A 27,652-nucleotide genomic window follows, 5' to 3' on the forward strand; every position below is an offset into this window, starting at 1 on the left:
TTCAAATTTAAAGTCTTAATGCTACTCCTCAAATTATTATAATTTTGATTATACCTTTGCTGGCTTTTTTTTTTAAACAATGCTATTTGAAGAGTACAAATAAACTCTCATCAATTCTATGATGAGATACATTTATACATACATACATACACATTACCAGTACCTTCAAAATGAATCTGAATGTTATTGCTTTACCTTATTTTCTAATTATATAAATTATAAAATACTACTTTAGATAGTAGAATGTTAAGAAAGGATTTAAGTAACCCAAAACAATTAAACTTTAATTCTCTTATAAGTATCTATATTGCAAACTAATATTGAAAATCCTATATACATTAAAAACATTAGAAATGTTTCACAAGAAAGAACTTTATTCTGAAAAGAAAGATTTCTATAGATACTGCTTAGGTAAACATTATGTCTGATTTTTCTTTATGAATGTGAAGTACAGCAACACATTTTATAGAATCTTTGAAGGAAAAACTCCTGTTTTCACGCTCTGATCCTCAGATGTTCAGCAATCCTGCTGGTTCAAATAGAGAAGAGCCAAGCAGTTAAATAGAGTTTCACGTAGACTAATTTATCAATTTTTATAAATGCATGTCACAGTTAAGGAAGAAACGTATATAGTATGATATGAATACTCCTTGCTTCACGTTTCTTTCTGCCATATATGACCTCAAATAAAACAATGTCTACTCTTACACACTAAATCATTGACTGTAAATATGAATAACAAAGGAGAAATGTTATCAGTTGTTCTTTCTCCCAAGAGAATAAAAACAACTGTAAAGAAGTTTTTGTTTTATAACAATCTGATTTTCATTCCAATATTTGGAAAATTGCTAAATAATTTGCATGGATGTTCAAAGATACATGAAGTAATTATAACAAAAACATTTTATTGACACATTTAAGCTTAAGAAAAATTGCAAAAATTGCTGAAACCGGCTTGGCTCAGTGGATGGAGCGTCGGCCTGTGGACTGAAGGGTCCCAGGTTCAATTCCGGTTGGGGGCATGTACCTGGGTTGCAGGCACATTCCCAGTAGGGGTTGTGCAGGAGGCAGCTGATTGATGTTTCTTTCTCATCGATGTTTCTAACTCTCTATCTCTCTCTCTTCCTCGCTGTAAAAAATCAATAAAATATATTTCAAAAAAAAGAAAAATTGCAAAAATGGTTGACATGCTTTCTACATACAAATTTGACTGTTTCTTCACATGAAATAATTATTAATCACAAAATGAAATACAAAAGCACAAAAATGGATATCAAGTCAGGTATCAGGTAGTTTTTATCAATACAATTCAAGTGAAGGTAAAAATACAGAGGTATTATGGATCAAACTGAATTTTTAGGACCATGAAAAATATGTATTGTAAACTGTCCAATTGACCAGAGAAATGTTCTAAGAAAACCTTTCCATGATCAAATAAAAGTTAAGTAAAATGTTAATTTTTAAAAGTTTAAAATATCTTTTTAAAATAATTATAACTTCAATTTAAATTTTTATTATATGAATTGGACTGACAAATTTAATTTTATTTTGAAAACTTATTGAGAAATAAAAATCCACAATGCAAATAAAAAACAACAAAAAGAAAGTATATACAACCTAAGTGATCCAATATAACCAAAGGCCAATAACTAATATGTAACTTGAATTAACTTGAGTTAATTGATTGTATAGTGTTTTAAAAGTCATTTTTATGTTTCAAATTCCAGAAAGTTAATATAGTACAAGTATTATTAAATGCTCAGAATTAACTTGAGTAATTTCCCACTTCCACTTCATCCTTTTCTTCAAAGTATTATCATTCTATTGACAATATTAATTGTGGCCAAAACCCGTTTGGCTCAGTGGATAGAGTGAAATAAATATATAACATACATAAATATTAATATAACATTCCACCGATAGGCTGACAATGCATAATTCTTACACAATGATGATCCAGTTATAAATCAGCTTTCTTTTCTTGTTTCTTTTTTTTTCTTTTCTTTTTTCCTTTTTTCTTTGGTTCTTTTTGTTTTTCTTTTTGTTCTTCTTTTGGATTCTTTGCAGTTGTAGTGAGGATATCAGTGTTTTCCTTTAGTAAATATTTGTGTAGGGTATATGCAATAGAAGTGAAGAAGATGGTAGATAGTTTGCAAAAAAAACCTAAATTAAAAAAAATACAACCATCAGATATGTCAATTTCTTTAAAGCAAAATGTTTACAGAATGACTGACATTCACCAAAGAAAAGGTCAGTATATTTTATCTTTAAAGGTACCAATTTCCCATATGTAAAATGTAATTAATGTCATAAACATATCAAGTTATTTAAAGGAGATTTAAAAAAATGTTTACACAACCTTTTTTTTTTTAAATTCTCACCCAAGGATATTTTTCCATTGATTTTCAGAGAGAGTGGAAGAAAGAGGGAAAGACAGAGAGAAATATTGATATGAGAGAAACACATTGATTGGTTGCCTCCTGCACGTGCCCCAACCAGGGTACATACCCTTGACTGGGATAAAACCCGGAACCCTTTGATTCACAGGCCAACACGCTATCCACTGAGCCAAACCAGCTAGGGCTACAAAACCTTTTAATTTCTTAAACATAGAGCCATAGAAAAATGCAGCATGTGCTATTATTTTACAGACTGTAAAAACAAAAATAGATTTCTACCTTCAAAACTTAATCCTATATATTAAAAGGCTAATATGCAAAGTGTCCCCTCCACCAGAAGTTCGACAGGGAGTTCAACCTGAAGTTTGACCAGGGATGGGGGCTGGCTGGCAAATCGCCCACAGCCCCTCCACCCAGGTGACCCCACCTCTGATCACCCCCCCCAACCCTGATCAGGGGTGGGGCTGGCTGGACCCAACCCGTGCACGAATCCATGCACCAGGCCTCTAGTTAGTAATAAGAACTGGAACATGTTTAAGTCATTTCATAAAGCTTTACTCTTCTTGAAATATTCATGATTTTCCAAATACAAACAGAAGTATTTTAGAAATATTAATTGATTGTATAGTGTTTTAAAAGTCATTTTCATGTTTCAAGTTCCAGAAAGTTAATATAGTACAATAATGATTTAAAAGTAGTTGAACATTGGGTGAAAATAAACATGTTGATTAAAGTAAAAAATATTGTCCAGGCTGGTTTGGCTCAGTGGGTAGAGCATTGTGTATCAGAATATATTTTAAAAATTGAAAACACAGACTATATTTTATATTTGTACTAAAAATATAACAGAATCATAAGGATCAGTCATTTATTAAACATAATTATAGTATAATTATTTTAAAATTTAAATGTATTAATATTAAATAAATATTAATATGAAGGGTCCCAGGTTCGATTCCAGTCAAGGGCACATGCCCGGCGTTGCGGGCTCAATCCCCAGTGGGGGGCGTTGGAGGCAGCCAATCGGTGATTCTTTCTCAACATTGATATTTCTATCTCTCCCTGTCCCTTCCTCTCTAAAATCAATAAAAATATATTTTAAAAAATATTTCAGAGCAACAATATCAATTATCTAGCAATATTAATAATAGTGGCTTCAAAAGATAAAATAGAAAAAATTAATGAGTATATGACATTTATAATGACATGATATTTCATACATTTAAATACCATAGCCAAACACCATAAACAACCCAAATGTACATGAATGAGAACAGATAACACACAGTGCATGCACAAAAATTTTTTTTTTAATTTAAAAGCACAAACTACTGCTATAGAATAACATGAATGAATCTCCCAAAAGCATAACATTAAGCAAGACAGACAAAAACAAATGATAAGAAAACACACCAGCATATATTATGTAAAATTTCTCTATATGTAAATTTATAGAATAGGCAAAACCAACATATTGTAATAGAAATATGAAAGAGGCTTATCTGTGGAGGAGGGAAATTGCTTGGAACAGGGCACAGGAGAAATTTCTATAGCTTGTTTTGGTGCTGGTTCCACAGGTGCATCAATTCCCAAAAAGCCATCAAACCAAACACGATCCATATTAGGTAATTGTATATTAATTACAAAAAAAAAATCTCAATTTTTTTTTACATTGCTGCTTGATACATTCTTCACAAACCAAACACACGATAGCCAGGACAAAACAAAACAAAACACTGTCTACACCCCAGTAGCTTTCTTTTTGCTTCTTCACATTCACTAACCCAAAAAGTTTAATTTTTGTTTGCTTTAGAAATATTTAATAGCAAGTCAAAATTATGCAAGTGGAATCATACAATGCATATGCATTTATGCCCGGTTTCTTATAACATTATGTTTGTGTGATTCATTCATATTTTATGTAGTTGTGTGCTTTCCTTTTTCATTGTTGTATAATTCTCTTGTTGATCTTATCATAATTTATTATCTATTCCATTGTTTATTGGCTATTTGATTGTTCACTTATGTGAAAATTCTTTCTAGTCTTTTGTCCCACTGCTAGGGTCTTTCTGCATTAAGGGTTCAGGAATCTGGAGAAGGGCTGCGCATAAATGAATTGAGAGACTAGACAAGAAATATAAATTTGGGAGGCATGGGGGAGCAAAGGGAGACTCCACTTTCTAGTGAAGTGGGCTCTCTGAATCTCTGGAGCCATGGCTTTTTATTCCCACATTTTGCCCATTAGCAAAGCAGATATACATATCCAATGTAAGGCCTGGTAAACAATAAAGGACCATCAGGTTGAGGGAACTGCCTTTGGCTGTTCCAGCAGCAGGTAATCATATGCAGATTTTCAGCCCTGCTGAAGGTGTCCATCAGTCTTCTGATGAACTTCTTGTATTTATTTTGCTAACTACTGGAATTTGCTTCCAGCAGTCCACTTTTCTATTAACTTATCTCTCCTTTGCGTATTACTTGTTTGTGGGAGTTCTTTATATATTTTGGACATTAGTTCTTTTTCACCTTTTTTACCTTTCCCATTATCGTCTTCACTGCAGCTCTCTTTTCTGTCTTAACTTTGCTTTTGTTCAGAATTTAATAGTTTTTCATATAGTCTGATTTTTCTTTTATGGCAAGTCCTCTTTGTATCCTGTTTATGAAATCTCTTCCTACTCTAAGGCCATGGAGATAGTCTCCTGTTTTTCTCAAAAGGCTTTATTGTTTTATCTTTTACATTTAGATCTACAATAAATTTAGAATTGATTTTTGTATACAATTCAAGGTAGGGATCAAGATATATTTTTAGATATGAATATATAAAATGAGCCATTAGCCTTTCTTTGAAGACTGTCTTTTATCATTGCAGTGTCTTCATTCTTTGCCATAAATCAGTTGAGTGTGCATGTGTGGGTTTGTTTCTGGATTCTCTATTCTGTTCTATTGGTCAGTGTGATGACACTTGCATTAATATCCTACTGTATTAATTATAGCTTGATAATAGGTTTTGATATCTGATAGTATATCTATCCTTCAATTTTGTTTCATCATTAAGATTCTCTTGATAATTCTTGGACCTTTGGCTTTTATATGAATTCCAATTAAAAAAAAATATATGTTCTGAGATGTTGTTTGTGATCACTCAATGCTATAATTTAGAAGTAGCATTTTCAAATCTTCCTATCTATAAACATATCCATTTTTTTCATTTATTTACATTTTAATGTCTCTTAAATAAAATTTGTAGTCATCATTAAAGAGGTTTAATACCATTTTCAATAGATTCTTTTGTTCTTGGTACTACATTTTTTATGTTATATTATTTTCGTATTTGGTTGTGCCTGGTATGTAGACACACAATTGATATTTGTATATTGATGTATAATAAGAAACCTTACTAACTTTACTTATTAATTCTAATATATTGTATTTCTTTGTATGAATGTTAATTACAGGTATGTTCACTTTATAAAAATATGTTGAGTTATACATTTATAATTTGTGTTCTTTACTGAAAATGTGTGTGTGTGTAAATACATATTTAAAAAAAAATTCCACCAAAAAAATAAACAAAATAAACATGGTGATTTAAAATAAGAAATATTTGCAAAAGACATAAATCATCTCTCTAGTGCAATTAAAGAAAGAGCTGACACCCAGAGAAAATGGCTCAGCATTTGAGCATTGACCCAGGAATAAGGCGGCACTGGTTAGATTCCCAATTAGGGCACATTGTTGGGTTGCAGGCTCAATCCCCTGGTAGGGGTATGCAGGAGGCAGCTGATTGATGATTCTCTCTTATCATTGATGTTTCTCTCTAGCTCTCTCTCTCTCTCCCTCTCCCTCCCTCTCTGTCTAAAAAGAAATAAAAACATAAAACAAATTAGGGATGTTATGTAATCTATACTAATAAAAGTATAATATGCTAATTAGACCAGGTTGATGGACATCCTTCTGAACAAAGCCATGGTGGCAGGGGCTGATGCAGAGGTGGTTAGGGGCGATCAGGCTGGCAGGGGAGCAAGCAGTTAAGGCTGTGATCAGGCTGGCATGGGGAAGCAGTTAGGCTGCGACCAGGCAGGCAGGCAGAGGCAGTTAGGAGCGATCAGGCAGGCAGGCAGGCAGGTGAGCAGTTAGAAGCCAGGGATCCCCACAGGGATCAAGTCTAAACTGGCAGTCGGGTATCCTCCTAGGGTTCCCAGATTGGAGAGGGTGCAGGCTGGGCTGAGAGACAGCCCCACCCCGTGCACGAATTTCAATTTCATGTACTGGACCTCTAGTTTTTTTTTTTTTTATCAAAAGGGAGAAAGCTGATGGGAATCCTTCATTTGAGGTAAAAAGTATGTAATAAGTCATTCCAATGATCAGAAGAATTTTCTTGCTGCCAAAGGGAACTGATAGATTGATAGGATAAAAATTTTACCAACTTTTTTGAGTAATAAAACATTTGAGATGATGAATGCCGCAGCCTTCCTCCACAGGGGAAATTTTTTTGGATATGAAATGTACAAAAATAGAATTTTAGGATTAAAAAATCTACTTAATTTCAGTGTGGGCTTCTAGGGCTCATGGATCCCTTTTGAGCAAGCCTTGATCTGTAGTAGCAGTGTACATAGAACTTCTTGTGTAGTGTTCTACATCCACACTGTCCACTAGAGCAGTCAAATGTGACTGTTAAGCACGTATAATTTAGCTATTGTTACTGTGAAACTGAATTTTTAATTGCATTTAATTCTATTACATTTAAATAGCTATATGTGGTTAAAACATACCATATGGACAGTGTAGCTCTAGAATCTCTTACTTGTCTTCCAAATTTACTGTGGTTAAAATAACCTGAGGTGCTTTATTAAAAATGTACATGTCTACCACTAATTCTGGTATCCAAAATCAGGGCTTCATGACTTATATTTTTAGCAAGCACTCCAAGTTTTTCAAATGACTCATGGAATACACTTTAAAATGTACTAGTTTACAATGAAATTGCCACAAATGTATATTTCTATTACAGTTTCCTGTGTTTTCTGTTTCTTACTGTAATTTCCTATGTTCTTTATTATTGTTATCTCATTTTAGTAGCTCTTTAGCAGGATCTATAGCAGTTTATCAACTTTCTCAATTATGTGCTATGTTTTAAAATAATTAAGCATGTTACAGTTTTATCTAAAATGAAAATTAAATTAAAAGGCTGAGCAGTATTTTAAGAGGACTTCCTTAATGGTTGTTGAATTATCTCTGGAAAAATTATTTTGACTTCTTAAATGTCATTTTTACTTTCTAATGTTTTTCTTAAATTTTACTTTATTCGGGTTAAGTGTTGACTAAGTTTGTTGGAAAATTAATTTCTGAATTAGAAGGTATTACTGTATACTGTTTATCAAACAGATAATTGTTCCTGTTAAATATTATAGTCTATCATTACGTGGTTCTTTGAATTGCTGAACTCAGTAAAATCACAAAACACAAAAGCACTTTAAAATATTTATCACACCAATAGCATCTACTAGTATACATTAAAATCATTCAATGTTAATAATGATTAGGACTTCAGAAATTATGTAGTCTAAACCCTCCTTTTACAGATGAAAACATTGAAATACAGGAAGATCTAGTGAAGTTTCCAAAGTAATACAAGCATATCTAGACTTTCCCAACATTTTGCCCATAGCTCACACCACCACAGGATCTCAGTTCCCTATATCTCCTATCTGTTCAATCATTACTGAATGCTTGCTATGTGCCAAGCACTGCTATGTCATTGAGCATGAGACAATGTGAAATTTACCTTTAAGTGGGGTAAGAGTACATTGATGCTCTTTAGTAGTGCCAAAAAAATATTTTTTAATCAGACAATCTTTTACTGTGGAAAGGGAAAGGGTCACAAGGTCAAATAACTTGGTTAGATGTATATGCAGGCAAAATTACTCCCCAACCCTGATCCGTTTGGCTCAGTGGATAGAGCGTCGGCCTGCGGACTGAAGGGTCCCAGGTTCGATTCTGGTCAAGGGCATGTACCTTGGTTGCGGGCACAACCCCAGTAGGGGATGTGCAAGAGGCAGCTGATCGATGCTTCTCTCTCACTGATGTTTCTAACTCTCTATCTCTCTCCCTTCCTCTCTGTAAAAAAATCAATAAAATATATTTTAAAAAAAAGAAAGAAAAATTACTCCCCAAATTAAAATTCTGATAATCACCACTCTTTATTCAGGAATAACATAAAACAACAGTGTATTTAATGTAGTGACCCAAATGTTTACATAAATTCTATAGTACTTTAGTTTCCAAAATATTTCCTATGTAATAATATAAGGCTTCTTTAATCATCAAAGTATCCATTTGTTCATTGTTTATTATTACTGTACTTTACTTTAAACAACCATAAGGTTTTAAAATAACTTTACCTCCTTACATTTCTCCTTACATTACTTACACATTCCTAAATATAGGTAGGCCATTTTTTTCACGTTATAGATCCAACAACTTCCTGTAATTCCACAGCGTCCACTATCCCGAAAGGTACAAGAACTTTCTCCTACCATTTTAAAAACTATTGGTCCAGGTATACTCCCTATAAAAAACACATTAATTGTTAATCCTCTATAAAAACACTACAGGTTGGTATCAGAATAATTTTTATCCTAAAATTAAACATATATCTAATATAATAAAAGACAAACATGCAAATTGACTGTACGTTCACTACGCCTTAAGCCACACCCACCAGCCAATCAGAGCGACTATATGCAAATTAATCCAACCAAGATGGCAGCCGGAAGCCACAGAGCTGGAGCAAGCAGGAGGCTTGGTTGCTCCAGTGATGGAGGAAGCCAAGCTTCCCACCTGCCACAGCTGGCTCTGAGTTCCACTCAAGGCAATGAAGTTTCAATTACAGAAGGTAAATAACTACAGATACTTGCTTTCAGCCAGCCGTGGCCATGGAGCTGGAGTGAGCAGGAGTGGGTTGCCCCTGGTGATGGAGGAGGCCAAGCTTTCCTCAGGCCTCTGCTAAAGGCAACAAAGTTTCAATTATAGAAGGTAAATAAATCCCAGAATAAAAAAATAAATTAAAAAAGGAGAGGCTGGGAGCTTACATTGCCAGTGGGCTTGGCCAACCTGAAAATGGCCCTCAGCAAACTCTACTCAGCCACAAGCCAGGCTGACGGCTGCCAGTACAGTGGTGGTGGTGGGAGCCTCTCCTGCCTCCTCAGCAGCACTAAGGATGTCAGACTGCAGCTTAGGCCTGCTTCCCGCTGGCAAGTGGACATCCCCCAAGGCCTCCCGGGTTGCCAGAGGGATGTCTGACTGCCAGCTTAGGCCCAATCCCCCAGGGAGCAGGCCTAAGCCATCAGGTGGTCATCCCCCGAGGGGTCCCAGACTGTGAGAAGGCACAGGCCGGGCTAAGGGACTCCCCCCCGCCCTCCCCCTCCCAGGGCAGAATTTTTTGTGCATTGGGCCTCTACTTGAATATAATATTAATGCATATTTTATGTGACAGGATGGGTTATATTATATTTTTACATTGTGTTGTCTCCTAATTTCTACAAAGCAACTCCCCCATTCAGTTGTTTTGCTGTTTGCCATTATTATCTGTTTGAAATTGTAAATGTACATGTAAACATATAGATACATGAAAATATGAACATTTCAATGCAATAATAAATTGCTAAAAGTTCATACCAAATACTCTCACAATCATATAGGCCAAACCCAAGGCCAGAGAACGTAGTTTGTCAGGTACAGTCCTGCAACCAAATAGCAATATTATTAAAACATTGTTTTTATTAGCTGCAGAGAATGTTTTCTAGATTCAAGGTTATTTTTTTCCTGTGTATGGATTAAACTAATAATCTTTGGCCAATTAATGGAGTTTGATCTGCTTCAATTAAAGAATTACAACTCCTCCCATTTCTTCATATCCTGCCCCTTGCCAACCAATTCCAAATATTTTGCTCTTCACAAGAAGGAAGCAGTTATGGCCCAACTCCCTGCCCCAGCATCCTGAAAAAAAAAAATCATAGTTTCCCCACTTCTCTTTCTTCATTTTTTGGCACACACCCATTGTTTTATTTCCTTTTTTTAAAAAAAAAATGTTTTCTTTTCACGCACCCACCCTCCCCCAGCCTTCTTTTAGAGATTCCTCACTCTGTTTCATGCTTCTGTGTTTCTGGATGAATTCTGTTTACCACTTTATTTTGTTAATTACATTCCACATATGAGTGAGATCATATAAGACTTGTCTTTCTCTGACTGGCTTATTTTACTTAGCATAATACTCTCCAGGTCCCTCTATGAGGTCTCAATGGGTAAGAGATTCTTTTTTATTTCTGCATAGTGTTCCATGGTATACATGTACCACAGCTTTTTCATCCACTCATTTAATGATGGGCACTTGGGCTGTTTTCGGATCTTAGCTATTGTTAATCGTGCTGCTATGAACATAGGGGTGCATAATGCTTTCTGATTGGTGTTTCAGGTTTCTTAGGATATATTCCCAGAAGTTGGATCATGGGTCAAATGGGAGTTTCATTTTTAATTTTTTGAGGAAACTCCATACTGTTTTCCATACTGGAGGCACCAGTCTGCATTCCCACCAGAGGCATAGAAGCATAGAACAGACTGGGAAATCTCAGAGGGAAGGCAGGAGAGGGTGGTTGGGTGGAAAGAGATCAACCAAAGTACTTCAATGCATATATATATTTAACCCATGGACACAGACAACAGGGAAGACGAAGGCCTGGGGTGGGGATGGAGACAGGATATAAAGGATCAATGGGGCGTGGGGGGAGGAGGACATATGTAATACTTTGTACAATGAAGATTTAATTTTTTAAAAGTCTAAAAAATAAGAAGAGGGGAGAGATGGGAGTGGTCTGGAAGAGGTTAATGGGGAATAAAGGAGGACCTATGTAATACTTTCAACAATAAAGATTTTTTTAAAAGAAAAATAAATAAAAATAATAAGAAGAAATAGGACTTGCATGCATATAAGCATATCCAATGGACACAAGACAATGGGGCGTAGGGGTGGCTGGGGGAAGGTCAAGGGGAAAAAAAAGAAACATGTAATACTCTTTGTAATACCTTAAGCAATAAAACAAAATTTTTAAAAAAGTAGAAATAAAATAAAATTATGTCCTAAGTTCTTTACTCTTTTACAGTTTTCCCTCTTACATCACCTTCCACACTATTTTCAAGGTATTCTATCTAAAATGCATATCTGAAAAATTAATAAATAAATAATATGCATATTTGGTCACTTTTACTCCTGAAGTTTATTGTCAATGACTTCCAGGTATACACAGGATAACATCATTCACATTAATATGGCAAAAAAACCCATCCATTATTAGGCCCTTAGGAAGCTCAAATCTCCTTGTCCCATTTCACCATCATGCTACTCCTATCATAACAAAACTCCTTGCCCACATATTTTATGCATTTTGCCTCTACTTTCACTGCTCACTTTTCCTGTTGAAAACTTGTCCCAAGTCTGCTTGCATTATGAGAAATCACTTATCTTCATAACTTAGTTAAAGCGCCATATCTTCTGTAAGTTTTCTAAATTTTCCTAGGTAAAAATTACCATTTTCTTCACTTTGTTCTGGGTTAGATTTACAAGCTTTAATCAAGGCACCTCTAACTATTCCATCTACTTCTTTTTAAATGTTTTTCTCCCCCTATTCAACTCTAATCAACTTAATGTCAATGTTCAGATCTTATTGGTCCTTATAGTTTCAGTGCCAGACATATGTATGTATAAGTAATAAAAAAGCTGCTTCCTATATTTTTATGTCCAAGTTTGGTCTCCCATTTAAGTTGCAAGCTCATTGCCCTGGCCCAGTAGCTCAGTTGGTTAGAGTGTTGTCCTGATAAGCCAAGGTATCAGGTTTGATCATGGGTTAGGGCACATACAAGAATCAACCAATGAATGCATAAATAAGTAGAAAGCATCTCTCTCTCTCAAATTTATATTAAATTTTTTTTTTAAATTGTAAGCTCATTAAAAGCAGAGACCACATGTGCCCAATTCAGATTTTATTTCTGCACGTATTTATTCATGTTCTCTGGTCTACTTTCTTAGGGGGCAAAAAAATTGCTCCCCATGACTTAGCCCCTGGGAAAAAATAAATTTAAAATAATGACCCATTTTTTCTGTTACTGTGATAAAAATATTGTATTGTCTATTTTATATATTCTAGAAAAACAAAGGAATAACAATATTATTTTAATTTAGAATAATGTTAAATATATGTAACAAAATTCTAAAAATTGTGTCCCTTTGTTGATAATACTGATGTTTTCTCATAGTTAAACTGGCTAATAGAGAAGTAAATATTTAATAAGTATCTATAACCAATGACTCAACATTATAATTTGATCTGTGTTATCATTTTTCTTATTGCTTAAAGTATTACAAAGGGTATTACATATGTGTCCTTTTTTTCCCCCCGCCCTTGACAATCCCCTGGTCTCCCCTACCCCCCAGTGTCTTATGTCCATTGGTTATGCTTATATGTATGCATATAAGTCCTTCGGTTGATCTCTTACCCTGATCTGTGTTATAATTAAGAACTTTCCTATATTTATGAATTTTCAAGGTGTGGTAAATTAAGTATTTAAATTTAGTTTTGTTTTAAGATAAAGCTAAACTAAATGGGTTATCTATAGACTATGCAAATACAGTAGATAAAGAATTAGACATACACATAAATTTTGATGATGTAACAATTTGCCTATATATGAATTTTCCATGTTAAATTAAAGTTAATTACTTAATTTGAACTAAATTTGATATCAATGGGCTTTACGCAAATAAATTAGCTAAAATAGAGAATTAAACATACACATTAATTTGGACAATGTAACAATTTCCCCTCTAGCAGTTCCTACAGTGAAACAAGAGTAAACCATTTACTACAATATTGTAAAGCTTCCTAAAATTGTCTTCTTATATACTAAAAAACAATTAGTATGAATAATAATATACATACCGAAGGATGGTCAGCATGTTCGGTATAATAGAAAAACAAGCAAATACAATCATAGAAAAAACAAAAACAATGAACATAGGTAATTTATAGCAACTTGATTCACATGTCCCAGGTATGGCATCAATAAAATCACCTTGCTCATCTGAAATTGCTATTCCTTCATCAATGCAAGAACAATTGAAATATGTCTATGATAAATAAGATGGAAAATTATCTTTTAGAAATATACTCATAAAGCAAAAACTTATTACTGTAAAATAAAACCAAATCAATAACTACATGGAGACTAGCCAGTTGTATCAGTAAATGCCCTTACATTAAATCTGCCAGTCATCATTTAGAAGTGAAACATTAATGACATGTCCAAGCTATTTTACCTAACAAAGACTCATGTGTATGTGTGTGTGTGTGTGTGTGTGTGTGTGTATGTAATTATTGTTAGGGAAAATTCTATTAATTTAAGAAATTCCACCAAAAATATTTACACCTAATTGCACAAATAATTTTTGGAGAACTATGTAAATTGAGGGCAATTAAGTATAATGTAATAAAATTGAACTTTAGCTGAGATTGGAAATATGGACAGTTACCCAACTGTGGAAGGTTTTGGGACTACACTGCAAAGATAAGACTTTATTTTGTATGTAATGATGGCACTAATACATTAAGGACACATACAACTGTTGTAATTCTAGTGTCTTTTAAAATTTTTTAAATGAATATAATAATAATTAATCCAGCCTGGGGTCTTCATACTAATACAGGTATACATTGATTTTTAAAAATTAATTTAATTAAAAAAATTTTTTTTTGCTTATAAAGGCAATGTACCTAGGGCCAATGAAAGTCACAATATATCCCTAAGTGGGAGCCAATGAAAATTTGGGGTAGTAGTTGTAGGGTTGATAATTCAAGAAAGATGAAAAAGTGATATTTCTAAGAACTAACTAGAGTTTGAACATACAGAGATCAGTTAGCAATTTACTAATCTATTTAAAATATTTTAGTTTAAAAAATTATCATAAATTCAACAGAAATAAGGATCTAGGTTACTAGTGAAGGTATTAAGAGGTAAGAAAATTGACTTGAATCAATGAAAAATAAATTTAAAAATAAATTAATTAATTTAAAAAAATGACTTGAATATGATTGATTCATAAAATGATGCTCCAAAAATCATCTCAGTTCATTTATAGGAGTTACTAAGTAGTTACTAAATATGCTTTAAAAAAAGAGAGAAAGAGAGAAAGAAAAGAAATATCCATTCCATATTCATTCCACCATATTTTTTTAGTGCTTCTGTACTAAATATAAACATCATTCTAGGTGTTGTGAAAACACACTAAACAATACAATAGAAAGTAAGGGTTCCTAGGGGTAAACTTATCATAATGAGTGACTACCTCAATGACTCAATATAAACTGAGCAGAGATTTGAAGAAGGTAAGGGAGGGAACCATTGGTTATCTGAAAGAAGTACATCCCAGGTAGGAAAACAAAATCATGCTTAAGAAAAGCAAGGAGGAAAATGTGGCTAAAGCAGAGCTAACATGAAGTAAACTTAAGAGAAAATAAAATTGGAGTAGTGAGAGGAGATTCGATTATACACATTTATTATATAGGACTAGAGGCCTGATTATATAAACACTGATAAATAATTACAAGACCAATTTAAGAACTTTGGTTTATAAACTTAGTAATGTGAAACCATTGGAGGAATATATGTATAAACCAGAGGTCTGGTGCACGAAAATTCGTCCACTCAGCGGGGGGAGGGGTCCTTCAGCCTGGCCTGCACCTTCTCACAGTCCTGGAGCCCTCAGAGGATGTCCAACTGACAGCTGAGGCCCGCTCCCTGGGGTCTAAGCTGCAGTCTGGCCTCCCTCTGCAGGAGGTGACCAGGTGGGCTGATCAGGGAACAGCGTGGCCCCCGCCCCCCAAGTCGCCTCTCCACCGCTGCTGGTCACCGCTGCCCCCTGATCACTATCCTCTCCCTCTGCCTGCTGGCACACGCCTTGGCTGGCCTGGTGCTGCCTGCTCGCCGGCCCCACCCCGTCAACCAGTCATTCTGCTGTTTGGTCAATTTGTGTATTACACTTTTATTATATAGGACTAGAGGCCTGATGCACGAAATTCATGCAAGAGTAGGCCTTCCTTCCCCTGGCTGCTGGCACCAGCTTCCCTCTGGCATCCGGGACCCAGGCTTCCCTCTGGCCACTGGCACCTGGGACCCAGGTTTCCTTCCAGCTGCCAGCAGGCACCCAAAACCCAGCTTCCCTCACAGCCCCAGCTTCGTCCGGAAGGACATCTGGTCTAATTAGCATATTATACTTTTATTATTATAGATGATATTTTAAAATGTTACTTAGCTATTATATTGAGACTACGGGTCTCATCTATGATTGTTAAGATGAAAGCAGAGACAACAGTTAAAAATCTCTTGAATCAAGCCCTAGCCAGTTTGGCTTGGTTGATAGAGTATCGGCCTGCAGACTGAAGGGTACCGGGTTCGATTCTGGTCAAGGGCACATGCCCAGGTTGTGGGCTTGATTCCCAGTGGGGGCGTTCAGGAGGCAGCTAATCAATGATTGTCTCTCATCACTGATCTCTCTCTCTCTCTCTCTCTCTCTCTCTCTCTCTCTCTCTATGAACAGCCAACCACAATCTAAGGAACAGCAGCCTCGTGAGCAGCCCGCCCCGATTTGAATGAATTTTCTGAAGGGTTTTAGAGTAGAAGTGTTTATCAAAAGGAGAAAGTCATGTGGAGGCTTCCCTGAAAGAAACTAAGACCTTCTGTCCAGACAGGCCATTAGTCCATGGTTCAGAGAGAGAACCAAAACAATAAACACAACTTCACTGTTTTTCACCATCTTTCTGATTTTTCCACTAGAACTCCTTATTATTTTAATCCAGTCAGAAGCTGGAAGGCAGAAGAGCTCTCATCCTATAGATCAGTCTCCTGGAACAATGAGGAGGGTAAAGAAAGGTGAAAAGTAGATGTGGATGTCAGACATAAGATATCTAGTACAACAAATGGTTAGAGGCTGTAGCATCTAGGCTGACTAAGGGCAGAAGTGAAAATATGAAGAAGGTTTAGTGAACAGATTATAGAATCAGAAGATATCAGGCTCTGGGAGGATCAAAGAACTATGGAATTATATTCAAAGAGATATAATGAAAATGCCAAAAGTTATATCAAAATGAAATAGTAAAATATATTTAATTCAAACAATAAAAAGGAAGGTAGGTCTTTTTAAAAATACATTTTTATTGATTTCAGAGGGGAAGAGAGGGAGAGAGAGATAGAAATATCAATGATGAAAGGGAATCATTGATTGGTTGCCTGCATGCCCCACAATGGAGATCGAGCCTGCAACCTGGGCATGTGCCCTGACCAAGAATCAAACCATGACCTCTTCATTTATAGGTTAACACTCAACCATTGAGCCACAACCATGATCAGGAAGCTATATCTTAATCCACCATGGCAATAATTATAATAAATGTCAATACTCTAAAAACTCCAATTAAAAGACAGGTTAACAAAATTGAAGAAAAAGCAAAACCACATTATATGCTGGCTACAAGAGACACTTTACACTTAAAGACACAAATATTTGAAAAACAAAATGATAGAAGTAAGATGCACCATGGAAACAATCAGCAAGAAAAAGCTAGATTGACTAATATATAAAATTTAATATATTACTTAAAGACAAGAGTATTACCAGAGATGGAAAAAGAGATTTTATAAAGATAAAAGGAACAATTAGATGTGACAATTATCAAAAATTATGCACATAATAGCACAGCCTGAAAATACATGAAGCCAAATAATAATTATATTAGGAGACATTTTTCATACACACCACTCAGGATTTAATATAATATTACAAGGCTTGCAAACTGATAAGAATATTTAGCTTAAAAGTAAGAGAGAAACAAATATAAGTAGACTCAGAGTTGATCTAGATAGTGGACTTAATAGCAAGAACTTTAAAATCACTCTGAATTTTTTTAAATGGAGGGTAAAGTGGATAAAATACCTTAAACGATGTGAAATTTAACAGGATTTGGATATAAATATCCAAAAATATAAATGTTAGAATGTAAAATATGATGAGTAAACTTAGAACCTCTTACTGGGCTTTAAAGTAGATACTGGAGAATAGAGAATGCGACAAGTCAACAGAAAGTATTTACATTTAAACAAACAGATGAAAGGAGATGGAAAAATAGAGAAAAGAACAAAAGAGTATTGGACACAGTGGAAAGGTCTATTGTCTCTGGTAGGCAGAATTCTAAGATGCACCTAAAATTCCCACCCTCCCACCTAGGACCGCGGCTTAAGCTGGGGGCTGAGGTGGCCAGGGGTGATCAGGTGGCACGAGGGCAAAGTAGGGGCAATTAGGCCGACAAGGGGGCAAGGTAGGGGCTATCAGGCTGGCAGGGGGGCAGTTAGAGGTAATCAGGCCACAGGCAGGCAGAGGTAGTTAGGGGCAATCAGGCAGGCAAGCAGGCGAGCAGTTAGGAGCCAGCAGTCCCGGATTGCAAGGGGAATGTCCCATCTGCTGATTTAGTCAGACATCCCCCGAGGGGTCTCAGATTGGAGAGGGTGCAGGCCAGGCTTCTAGTTTTATAATAATAGCTATATCAGCTGCTGAAAAGAAATAGTCCCAATGAGAAAATTAAGAAAACACAAGATTTCTTTTACATCTATGTAAGGAAATTTGAAGATATTTGGTGGCATAGATAAGAAGAATACATATGGGTCTCAATGAGGCAAAAATGCTCAGGAATAATATCAATATGAAGGGGATATATCTATTTTCAGTTTTAGTAAAGCAGTGAATTTTCTATAGGAAATGAGAAATATTCAGAGGTATAGTATGTTCACCATTCCTTTGCAAATTTTTGCACAAGTGCAAATAGAGAGCCTCCAATTCTAACTCATGTTGACCCTGATCAAGTTTTGAAAATGAACAATTAATCAGAATTATTTCTAAGTTGACTTATTTTCATTGAAAAAATACTTTGCAGAGGGAATTCCATTAACATCATTTAGATACTTGATCATTTTTGTATATGATGTTTCTTTTACTAGTATTTAATTTTGATTTTGTTTAAAATGATTTTTATTGGTATCAATTCTTTCCCCCTTTGAAATAATGCATATTTTATCCATTAATCGGTTGCATCCATATAAAATTGTACTAATCATAGCTTCTGCTATTGTCAGTTTTCCTTCAGAGCCATTATTTCTATCAAGACTAAGGGTGTCCTGGGTAATTTTTGTTGTTGTTTTTTTGTTACTCCTAACTGGAAGATATTTTTCCATTCATCTTTAGGAAGAGTGGAAGAGAGAGGGAAAGACAGAGAGAAACATTGATGTGAGAGAAACACATCGATTGGTTGCCTCCTGCACATGCCCTGAACTGGGCCCAGGCTGGGGAGAAGCTTGCAACTGAGGTACATGCCCTTGATTGTATTCAACTCCAGAACGCTTTGGTCCACAGCCCATGCTCTATCCACTAAGACAAACCATCTAGGGCCTAGGTAATTTTGAAGAGATCTAATTTTTGTCAAAAATTTTTTATTCTGGGACCATTTAAGATCTTGCTCTCCAGCATGTGTCATCAATTTGACTTAAATAGAGTCTTATAAAAATTCTCAAAAATATTTTATTCTTCTTTCAATTTTTATTTAGTATCAAATGTTATCACACAGTTTGACTATTTTGTTGGTTATTTCTATCACTGTCATTCATTATGAATTATTCATTAGAGAAATACAAGAAAATCATAAATTTTTTTAATAAATACAAAAAAAATCATTAAAAGCAATTCCCCTCCAAAAGAAAATGTTCTGTTTTATACTGTGGTGACAACATGAGCATTTACAAGTCATTTACTAATTTCAGACAAAAATGGAGGAGAGAAAGTAAGTGGAGTATAAAGTACATTTTCTATAAGTTAATAAATTGTTGAAGATGGGTGATTCGCATATAGGAGTTTGTTAACTTTTCTATTACATTTAATGCTTTACACAGTAACATGTTTTAAAGGTTTAAAATATATAATGTAACATATAATAATTTTTAAAGGGTATGCAACCTTTTTATATTAGTAGTCAATAAAAAACTAAAGATATATGAACCTTTGCTAGTATAATAAAAGGGTAATATGCAAATCGACTGAACGGCAGAAGGACCAGTTGCTATGATGCACACTGACCACCAGGAGGCAGGTGCTTAATGTAGGAGCTGCCTCCTGGTGGTCAGTGCATTCCCACAGGGGGAGTGCCGTTCAGCCAGAAGCCTGGCTCATAGCTGTCGAGCATGGGGAGTGGGCCTAAGCCAGCAGTTAGACATCCCCTGAGGGCTCCCGGACTGTGAGAGGGCACAGGCTGGGCTGAGGGACCGCCCCTCCCCACCAAGTGCATGAATTTCATGCACCGGACCTCTAGTTAAATCATAAGCCATTGAAAGGTGATCATGAGGAACTAAAAGTTGAACAGGTATGCAAATACATTATAATGAAATGAGCTGTGTAATAGGGCAAAAAATATTGTTATGTATTACATAACTAATAAAGGACTTTAGTGCTTAATAAGGGAGGTGGTATGATGTCTATAGGTCAGGAAATACATGTCTCTGTTTCTCTCCCCTTTATAAAACTAGCCAGAGAAGAGAGAGAGAAACTGAATTTTTACAGCCTGAGTCCCTACTTCTGTTCTACTTAAAGGGGAGAAGCTGAAGTTGCAGTTCATTACTTAGATAAAAGCTCATTTATGCAACTTTGGATATAATAAAATGAACCTGGAGTCAAAAAAGTAGCTGAGTGTTTAGCTGCTCTCCATGACAAAAAAAAAAAAAAAAAAATTGTCATAGGTTGATAAAAGACCCAGGGAAGTAAGGAATTCTGACAGAAATGGCCCCAAAAATGAACATATAGGGGAATTTTAAAATGAGACCTGATTCATGTAAATATCAAAGAACAAAAAGGGATAACAAATGTTCAATTTTAAATTATGTGCAGTGCTGCCATAATGTAAACATCACCCACAAGCTCAACCCCTTACTGGAGAGAAAGAAGCATAACTTAAAATAATTACCTTCTCATTATTAAATGTTTTAGATTGATTACAGCCTGCAAAGCAAGGAGAAAAATATCCAATATTGTTTCTTCCACATACAGCAAAATAAAATGAAGATGAGCATGTACAATGAGAATTGCAAGGGGCTGTTAGGTTTCCCAACTGCCCTGTTCTGTAGAAAAAGAGATTGAATGTAATTATAATGCCGTGGTATATTTATTAATGTATACATCAAGATATCCACACCAACCCATACACAGTTGAAAGTCTACATAATAACTTAAGTTGACCCTCTGTATATGTGGATTCCCAACTTCAGATCAAAAATACTGTTTTCCATCCATGGTTGAGAATCAGCAGATGTGAAACCCAAGGACACAGAAGGCTGACTGTATGTATATTATTGAAAAAAATATATAGTCAGTGGTCCCACACAGTCAAACATGTTATGTTATTCACTATCTGGATACCCTGTGGGTCTATTCTATCATCTGTTTTGTTTCATGGATTTTTACCATGTCCCTGTCCTGCCTGGTAATTTTTTTAATGCCAATTTTTGCCAAAGATAATTTATAGCTCTATATATTATCTTTTGTGCAGAGCACTGGATGTCTCTTTTTGCTGCTATGTAGAATGCTTGCTGGTCACATCAATCTAATTAGAGGACAAATTAACTCCTGGCTAGGCTATACTACTTTAGAAAGGCCCTCACTCATTGGTCTTAGCCTTTCATTGAGAACATGTGTCCACCAAAGTTCCTTTCCTAACACATTCTAATCTCACCAGCACATTAATCCCTTATGTAAAGAGAATTACAATACTGATAACATTTTTCTCTGCTTTTTACAAGATTCTGCTCAATTTCAGCCTCTTAGCTTCCTAATTGAATGAAAACCCAATAGAGTGTTATCTCATTTGTTTAACTCTCTCTTCTCTGATATTCTGCCCTGCCCCATGCTCTTATTTTGGTCTCTTTAGAATCATAGGTCAAAAACGTGTGCTAATTTCTTGTCATATTACTAGATGCTTCTTGCCCGGATCCTGTGTCCAAACTCTCAGTTTCTCACAATATACAGAGTTAGCAAATATCCTCAGAGTGGGGTGGGGTGGGAAGGAGAACTACAGAAGGGTGCTCCTCCTCTCAAAGGTTTGCCTTTATCAGGATTTTGGCTTTTAAATTCCCAGCTGTCCAAGCAGCTTTAAACAAAATTTTAAAAATTTTATACAGCTTTTCTATTTACTAGTACTGTCAGTGAGAGCAATGGTCTGCCTTAAGCTAGTCCATTGTAGCTGGAAGTGGAAGTTTATTTTCATGTTTTCCTTGCTTAGTTCTTTGGTTTCCAGTTCCAGTTCTGTTCCCCTGTATTTAATGTTAATCTCTGCCAAATTCTTTGAATTTTTGTATGTTTAGCTTCAAGGAGATATTACTCATGCATACTTTCAGATATACTTTAATTCTATTCTTTGACGTCTTTAAGAAGGCAGACATACTAACTCAGAACACAAAGTAAGTCTTGCTTTGTACAGACAGTACTATTCTGTATTGCTAGCCATCTTAGGACAGAATTCTACTTATAGGTTCTGAATCATTTCAATGTGTTTTTTCTTTAGTATTTTATGAATGTGTAAACAATCATGTAATAAGCTATCATTGTTATGTTTCTGCCTTTAATATGAAAGGTAAAACTATGCTTTACTTTTTTTATATATGTTCAATAATTCTAAGAATGATAAAGATATAAATAAAAGTCACTGGATACATTATCTTTAATTGACTAAAAAATACGTTGTTGGTTTGGATGTAAGTATCTAATACACAAAATTATATTTACCCATTATAATCTTCAGTGATCCCAGCAAATAGTATTGGTTCACAGCGTACAAAAACTGAAAGCATAACCAGTACAAGTGATATAGCAGATGTAACCATTGTAAAGAGCATAAGGCCTTTACAATACATTTGTAACTTGGAAGCAATGACACCTCCCAGAAGCTGGCCAAAAGCACCTCCTGGAATTAAAACAAGTCCTAAAGGAAAAAAAGGAGGAAGAGGAAACACAATTAAAAATAATCAACTAAAGGTATTACAAAAAATTCATACATTGATGCATTCCTCTCTGCTCTAAATATATAGCAAACATAGATTTAAATAAAAAATTTGATACAGAAGGCATGATACACATCTCAACAAACCTGAACCTTAAAATTAATAAAAATTTGTCAATTTTGCTCCTATGGTAGTAATGACATCTAAGATAAACCCAACACTTAATCCATGCAAACAGAAGATGAGAACTGTCTCACTGAGAGCTATTATTATATAGCTGCCTGGATTTATGGTTTTAGCAAGAGGCATGCCCATAGTGACAAGAGTTCACAAACAGAGATTTGTTACCAAGTAGTAAACCAAGCCTCCCATTGCTTCTGGTTAATATCAACAATCTCACAATAAAGTAGGACTCAAGAATAACCACTCAAAGATATAGTTTTCTTTTCCATGAAGCCTGAGGGATTAGAAAGAGGTAAGCGCAAGAAGGAGGGAGAAGGAGCAGGAGGAGAAGAAATATAGTTATAAAAGAAACTCAGATGAAGATAGCACAGTAATTTCATACATTGATATAATCTCCTCTGCACCAAACATATAGAAATGGTAGATTTAAATAGGAAAATAGGAAATTAAATATAAGGTAAAAAACAAACAAAAATCCCATTAACATCAGATTAAATTTATAGCATAGGATTATCTGACAGTCTTGTAAATAATTTTAAAATGCCCCAAAAGATTAATGATAGTATAACTTCAATAAAAATGAAGAAGAAATACAATCGTAAGAGAAAGTAATAAAAAATAAGAGCAGGTGGATAAAAAAAGAACAAATGAGAAGCCTAGATATTTTAAAATGCAATTGTTAAAATAAAAATTCAAATCCCAGACTAGAGACATTTGATACTGAATTAATAAATTGGAATAAAGCATTATGTTATTCATCCAGCATGTAACTTTTAAAAAAAGAGAGTGAGCCCAGCTAGTGTGGCGAGGTGGTTGAGCATCAACCTATGAAACAGAGGTCACCATTTGATTCCAGGTCAAGTAACATGCCTGGGGTAACAGGCTCGGTCCCCAGTAGGGGGCATGTAGGAGGCAGTCGATCAATGATTATCTCTCATCATTAAAGTTTCTATCTCTCTTTTCCTCTCTGAAATCAATTTAACAATTAAAAAAAAAAACAACGAAAGAAGAATAACTAAAATAAGCATTTAAAAGACAATGGGTATAGTGGAGAAATTTGATACACATGACCTCAGCAAAATGATGGTCAAATTCAAAAGCTATGGTAATAGTATGTACCACTGATATGATGTGATAAAAATGGCACATTATGTCTGTGGTTTTCCTTTCAAAACCCATAACTCCTGTCTAATCATGAGAAAAACATTAGAAAATTTCCAATTGAAGGACATTCCAAAAAATAACTGACAAGCACTCCTCAAAACTGTCAAGGTCACCAAAAACGAGAGAAGTCTGAGAAGCTGTCATAACCAAGAGCAACTAAGGAGACATGAGAACTAAATCTAATATGGTATTCTGAGTGAGATCCTGGAACAGAAAAAAGATATTATGTGAAAGCATAAGAAAATATAAGTAAATGTTGACTTTAGTTAGTAATATTAATATTGGTTTACTAATTCTAAGCAAGATACCATGCTAATGTAAGATAACAAAAGGGAACCTAGGTGTACATATATAGAAACTTTACGGTCTTCAATTTTTTCTATAAATATAAAACAATTCAAAAAATAAAGTTTGTTTTAAAAGACATTGACAATTATATAAGAAGCTCCATAAAATATTTTACAGCAGTCATGAGAGATATAATGAAAGCGATACCAGAAAAACAATATTTGCAAAATTGTTACTGAGAATGAGAATTTTCCATAATTAAAGAAACATTAATCTTGGGAATAAATGTACACTTCAACTGCTATTCACATCAATACTAAAGTGAAAATTATAAAAAGCTTCCAGAGAGCATGTTATTTGCAAAATAATTACAATTATAGCTAGTTTTAAAAAAGGTAATATTAATAACCTAGACCCATGGTCGGCTAACCGCGGCTCAAGAGCCACATCCGGCTCTTTGGCCCCTTGAGTGTGGCTCTGCCACAAAATACCACGTGGGGGCACAAATGTACAGTGCGATTGAAGCTTCGTGTCCCATGCACAGAAGTCGGTACTTTGTGGAAGAGCCACACTCAAGGGGCCAAAGAGCCGCATGTGGCTCACGAGCCGCAGTTTGCCGAGCTGCAGTTTGCCGACCACTGATCCTAGACCAAACACATATGAACGCACGCACGCGCACACACACTCCTGAAAAGTAGGGGTAGTGAACTGTCAGTGGGTAGTTAAAATCTCCTAACCTTAATGAGGGAGATAAAATGAAGAAAAGAGATGATTAATAAGCAAAAAATACAAATAAGTTAAAAATTACTTAAATTAGAATTCACAATAATACTAAATAAATAAAATTAAACTATTAAAAAGACATTATTAAATTGGATATTTTAAAAAAGCAAACTTTGAAAATAAGGTAAAAAATATGGATCATGAAAATGGATCATGGCAACATATAAAATAAATTATGTAAAAACTGCCCAGATTTCACTAAATTTAAAAATCCAAAAACAAAGTAGTATTTTAATTCAATGTTTTCAAAATAGATTTGGCTTGTAACACTATTAAAGATGTTAAAAAAATTAACTGCTTTGAACAATCAGTTATTTTTAAAAGAGAAAGAAACACATATATTTAGTAACTGAAAATCTCAGTAATTCATGTATTAAATAAAAATGTGATAATAAAAATGAAGTGATTAAAACTGAACAATAATAAAATTACATTTGAATGCATAAGTGGCTATTAAAGAAATTCTGTAAATAATGATACCTCCATCATAAGGTTGGTAGGACAACTAAGTAAGTTAATATTTAAGTGCTTAGAATATCTAGTCACAGAGTAAACATTACATGAATGTTTGTTAAAAGGTAGACATTTACACACAAATTCATTTATTAGTAAGCAAAAAAGTACAGAGTAGGGCAACATTTTATCAAGAAAATTATGAGAATTGGAACTGAACCAGGAGACTTCATAGGGTAAGCAATAAGCCTAAAGGTAAGGAAGTCAAGAAGAAGCAAAACATATTTTACCCCAGAATCACAGAAGTTAAGGGCAGTAGGTACCAACAAAAACAAGAGTGAATAAGAGTTATAAACAAGAGGAAGAATGGAAGTCTATATAAAAAGTTTGATCCTCAAAATTCCTATTCCCAAGTACATGGCATGTGCTTGACCAAGGAGAACTTACTCAGTTTGAGCTTGACAACTGTATATTTTGTAAAACAAAGCACATCTGTAATCAGAAAACTGAGAACCCAACTCAGATAAGAAAATATTGGCTGTCAGTCTTATTGGCCTAGGCCAGTGATTTTCAACCAGTATGCAGTGGCACACTGTTGTGCTGCAAGCGTTTTTAAAATATAAAATACTTGACTATTTAGTCAGGAGCACTGATCCCTTTTTTCCCTTAGATTGTCAAATTAAAAAATGACAACAGCCAACACAATAGCTGTCCAGTGTGAGTGAATCAAAATTAGACCTAAGGCCATGAAGACCTTTTTCTATGCCTTTATTATTTCACTAGAGGCCTGATGCATGAAATTTGTTCAAGAGTAGGCCTTCGCAGCCCCGCTGCCTCGGCTGCCCTTGCAGCCCCGCTGGCTTTGTCTGAAAGGTTGTTTGGAAGGTTGTCCAGGCGGTCATTCTGCCATTCAGCCGTTCGGCCCTTTGGTTGATTTGCATATTACACTATTAATATTATAGATCATTCCATCTAGAATTTGTGTTTGTGTATGTAGTGAGGTAGAGGTCAACATTTATCTTTTTTCATAAGAATATCTAATCACCCTGACCGGTTAGGCTCAGTGGATAGAGCGTCAACTTGCGGAATGAAGGGTCCCAGGTTCAATTCCAGTCAAGGACATGTACCTTGGTTGCGGGAACATCCCCAGTGGTGGGTGTGCAGGAGGCAGCTGGTCGATGTTTCTCTCTCATCGATGTTTCTAACTCTCTATCCCTCTCCCTTCCTCTCTGTAAAAAGTCAATAAAAATATATTTTTTAAAAAAAGAATATCTAATTGATGTAATATCACTAGTATCTAATTAACTCAATTTTAAATATATTTTAAATTTATATTTTGAGGGCATACACATGTATAACTATATTACCTATCTCACTGGTTGACTCTTCTGACATTATAAATTATCTCTCTTTATACTAAGTAATGCCTCTTGCTTTGAAGAATACTATATTTAAAATTATTATAGTTATACTACTTTTCGTTTTGGTTAGTATTCATACAGTACAACTTTTTAGGTTCTTTGACTTTCAACCTTTTCATGTCTTCATATTTTAGCAGTGACTCTTGTAAGTAACATAGTGGATTTTCCCCCTCAATCTGACAATCTTTATTTATATACACACTAGAGGCCTGGTGCACAAATTTGTGCATGGGTGAGGTCTCTCAGCCTGGCCGGCATCGGAGAGAGACCATGCAAGGTTGGCTGGCTGCGGGAGGCTGTCTGTGGGAGCACACTGACCACCAGGGGGAAGCTCCTGCGTTGAGCGTCATCATAGTGACCAGTCGACCTGTCATTCGGATCGTCCAGTTGTAAAAGTTGCTTAGGCTTTAATATATATATAGACTAGAGGCCTGGTGCACAAAAATTTGTGCACTCTGAGGGGGGAAGGGGGGTCACTAGCCCGGCCTGTGCCCTCTTGCAGTCTGGGACCCCTCAGGAGATAATGCCCTGCTGGCTTAGGCCTGCTCCCGGGGGGCAGAGGGAAGGCCCAATCCCTAGGTGCAGCCCCTGGTCGGGCTCAGAGCAGGGCCGATTGGGGAGTTGGGGCATCTCCCCCTGTCATGCACAGAGCAGGGCAGATCGGGAAGTTGCGATGCCACTCTCAGTCATGCTCAGGGTAGGGCTGATTGGGGGGTTGGGGCACCGCCCACTGTCACACTCAAGGCAGGGTCGATAGGGAGGTTGCAGCGCCACCCCGTCACGCACAGAGCAGGGCCGATCAGGGGGTTGGGGCGCTGCCCCCTATCACGC

General features: G+C 35.5%; 1 protein-coding gene across 1 annotated transcript in view; it reads right to left on the reverse strand.

The window, feature by feature from the left end:
• Positions 1–2,035: 2,035 nt before the first annotated feature.
• SLCO6A1 (solute carrier organic anion transporter family member 6A1) overlaps positions 2,036–27,652 on the reverse strand; it is a gene marked incomplete at its 3' end in the record, with an annotated part of 80,317 nt that continues 54,700 nt past the window's right edge. The window contains exons 8-13 of the mRNA XM_006755148.1: positions 22,315–22,510; positions 20,501–20,654; positions 13,388–13,575; positions 10,074–10,138; positions 8,827–8,964; positions 2,036–2,163 (exon numbers count right to left, since the gene is read on the reverse strand). Of these exons, the coding sequence (XP_006755211.1) occupies positions 2,036–2,163; positions 8,827–8,964; positions 10,074–10,138; positions 13,388–13,575; positions 20,501–20,654; positions 22,315–22,510 (869 nt within the window). The remainder of the gene's footprint in view (positions 2,164–8,826; positions 8,965–10,073; positions 10,139–13,387; positions 13,576–20,500; positions 20,655–22,314; positions 22,511–27,652) is intronic.

Source organism: Myotis davidii, unplaced genomic scaffold (genome assembly GCF_000327345.1).
Source record: "Myotis davidii unplaced genomic scaffold, ASM32734v1 scaffold473, whole genome shotgun sequence".
Classification (NCBI taxonomy): domain Eukaryota; kingdom Metazoa; phylum Chordata; class Mammalia; order Chiroptera; family Vespertilionidae; genus Myotis; species Myotis davidii.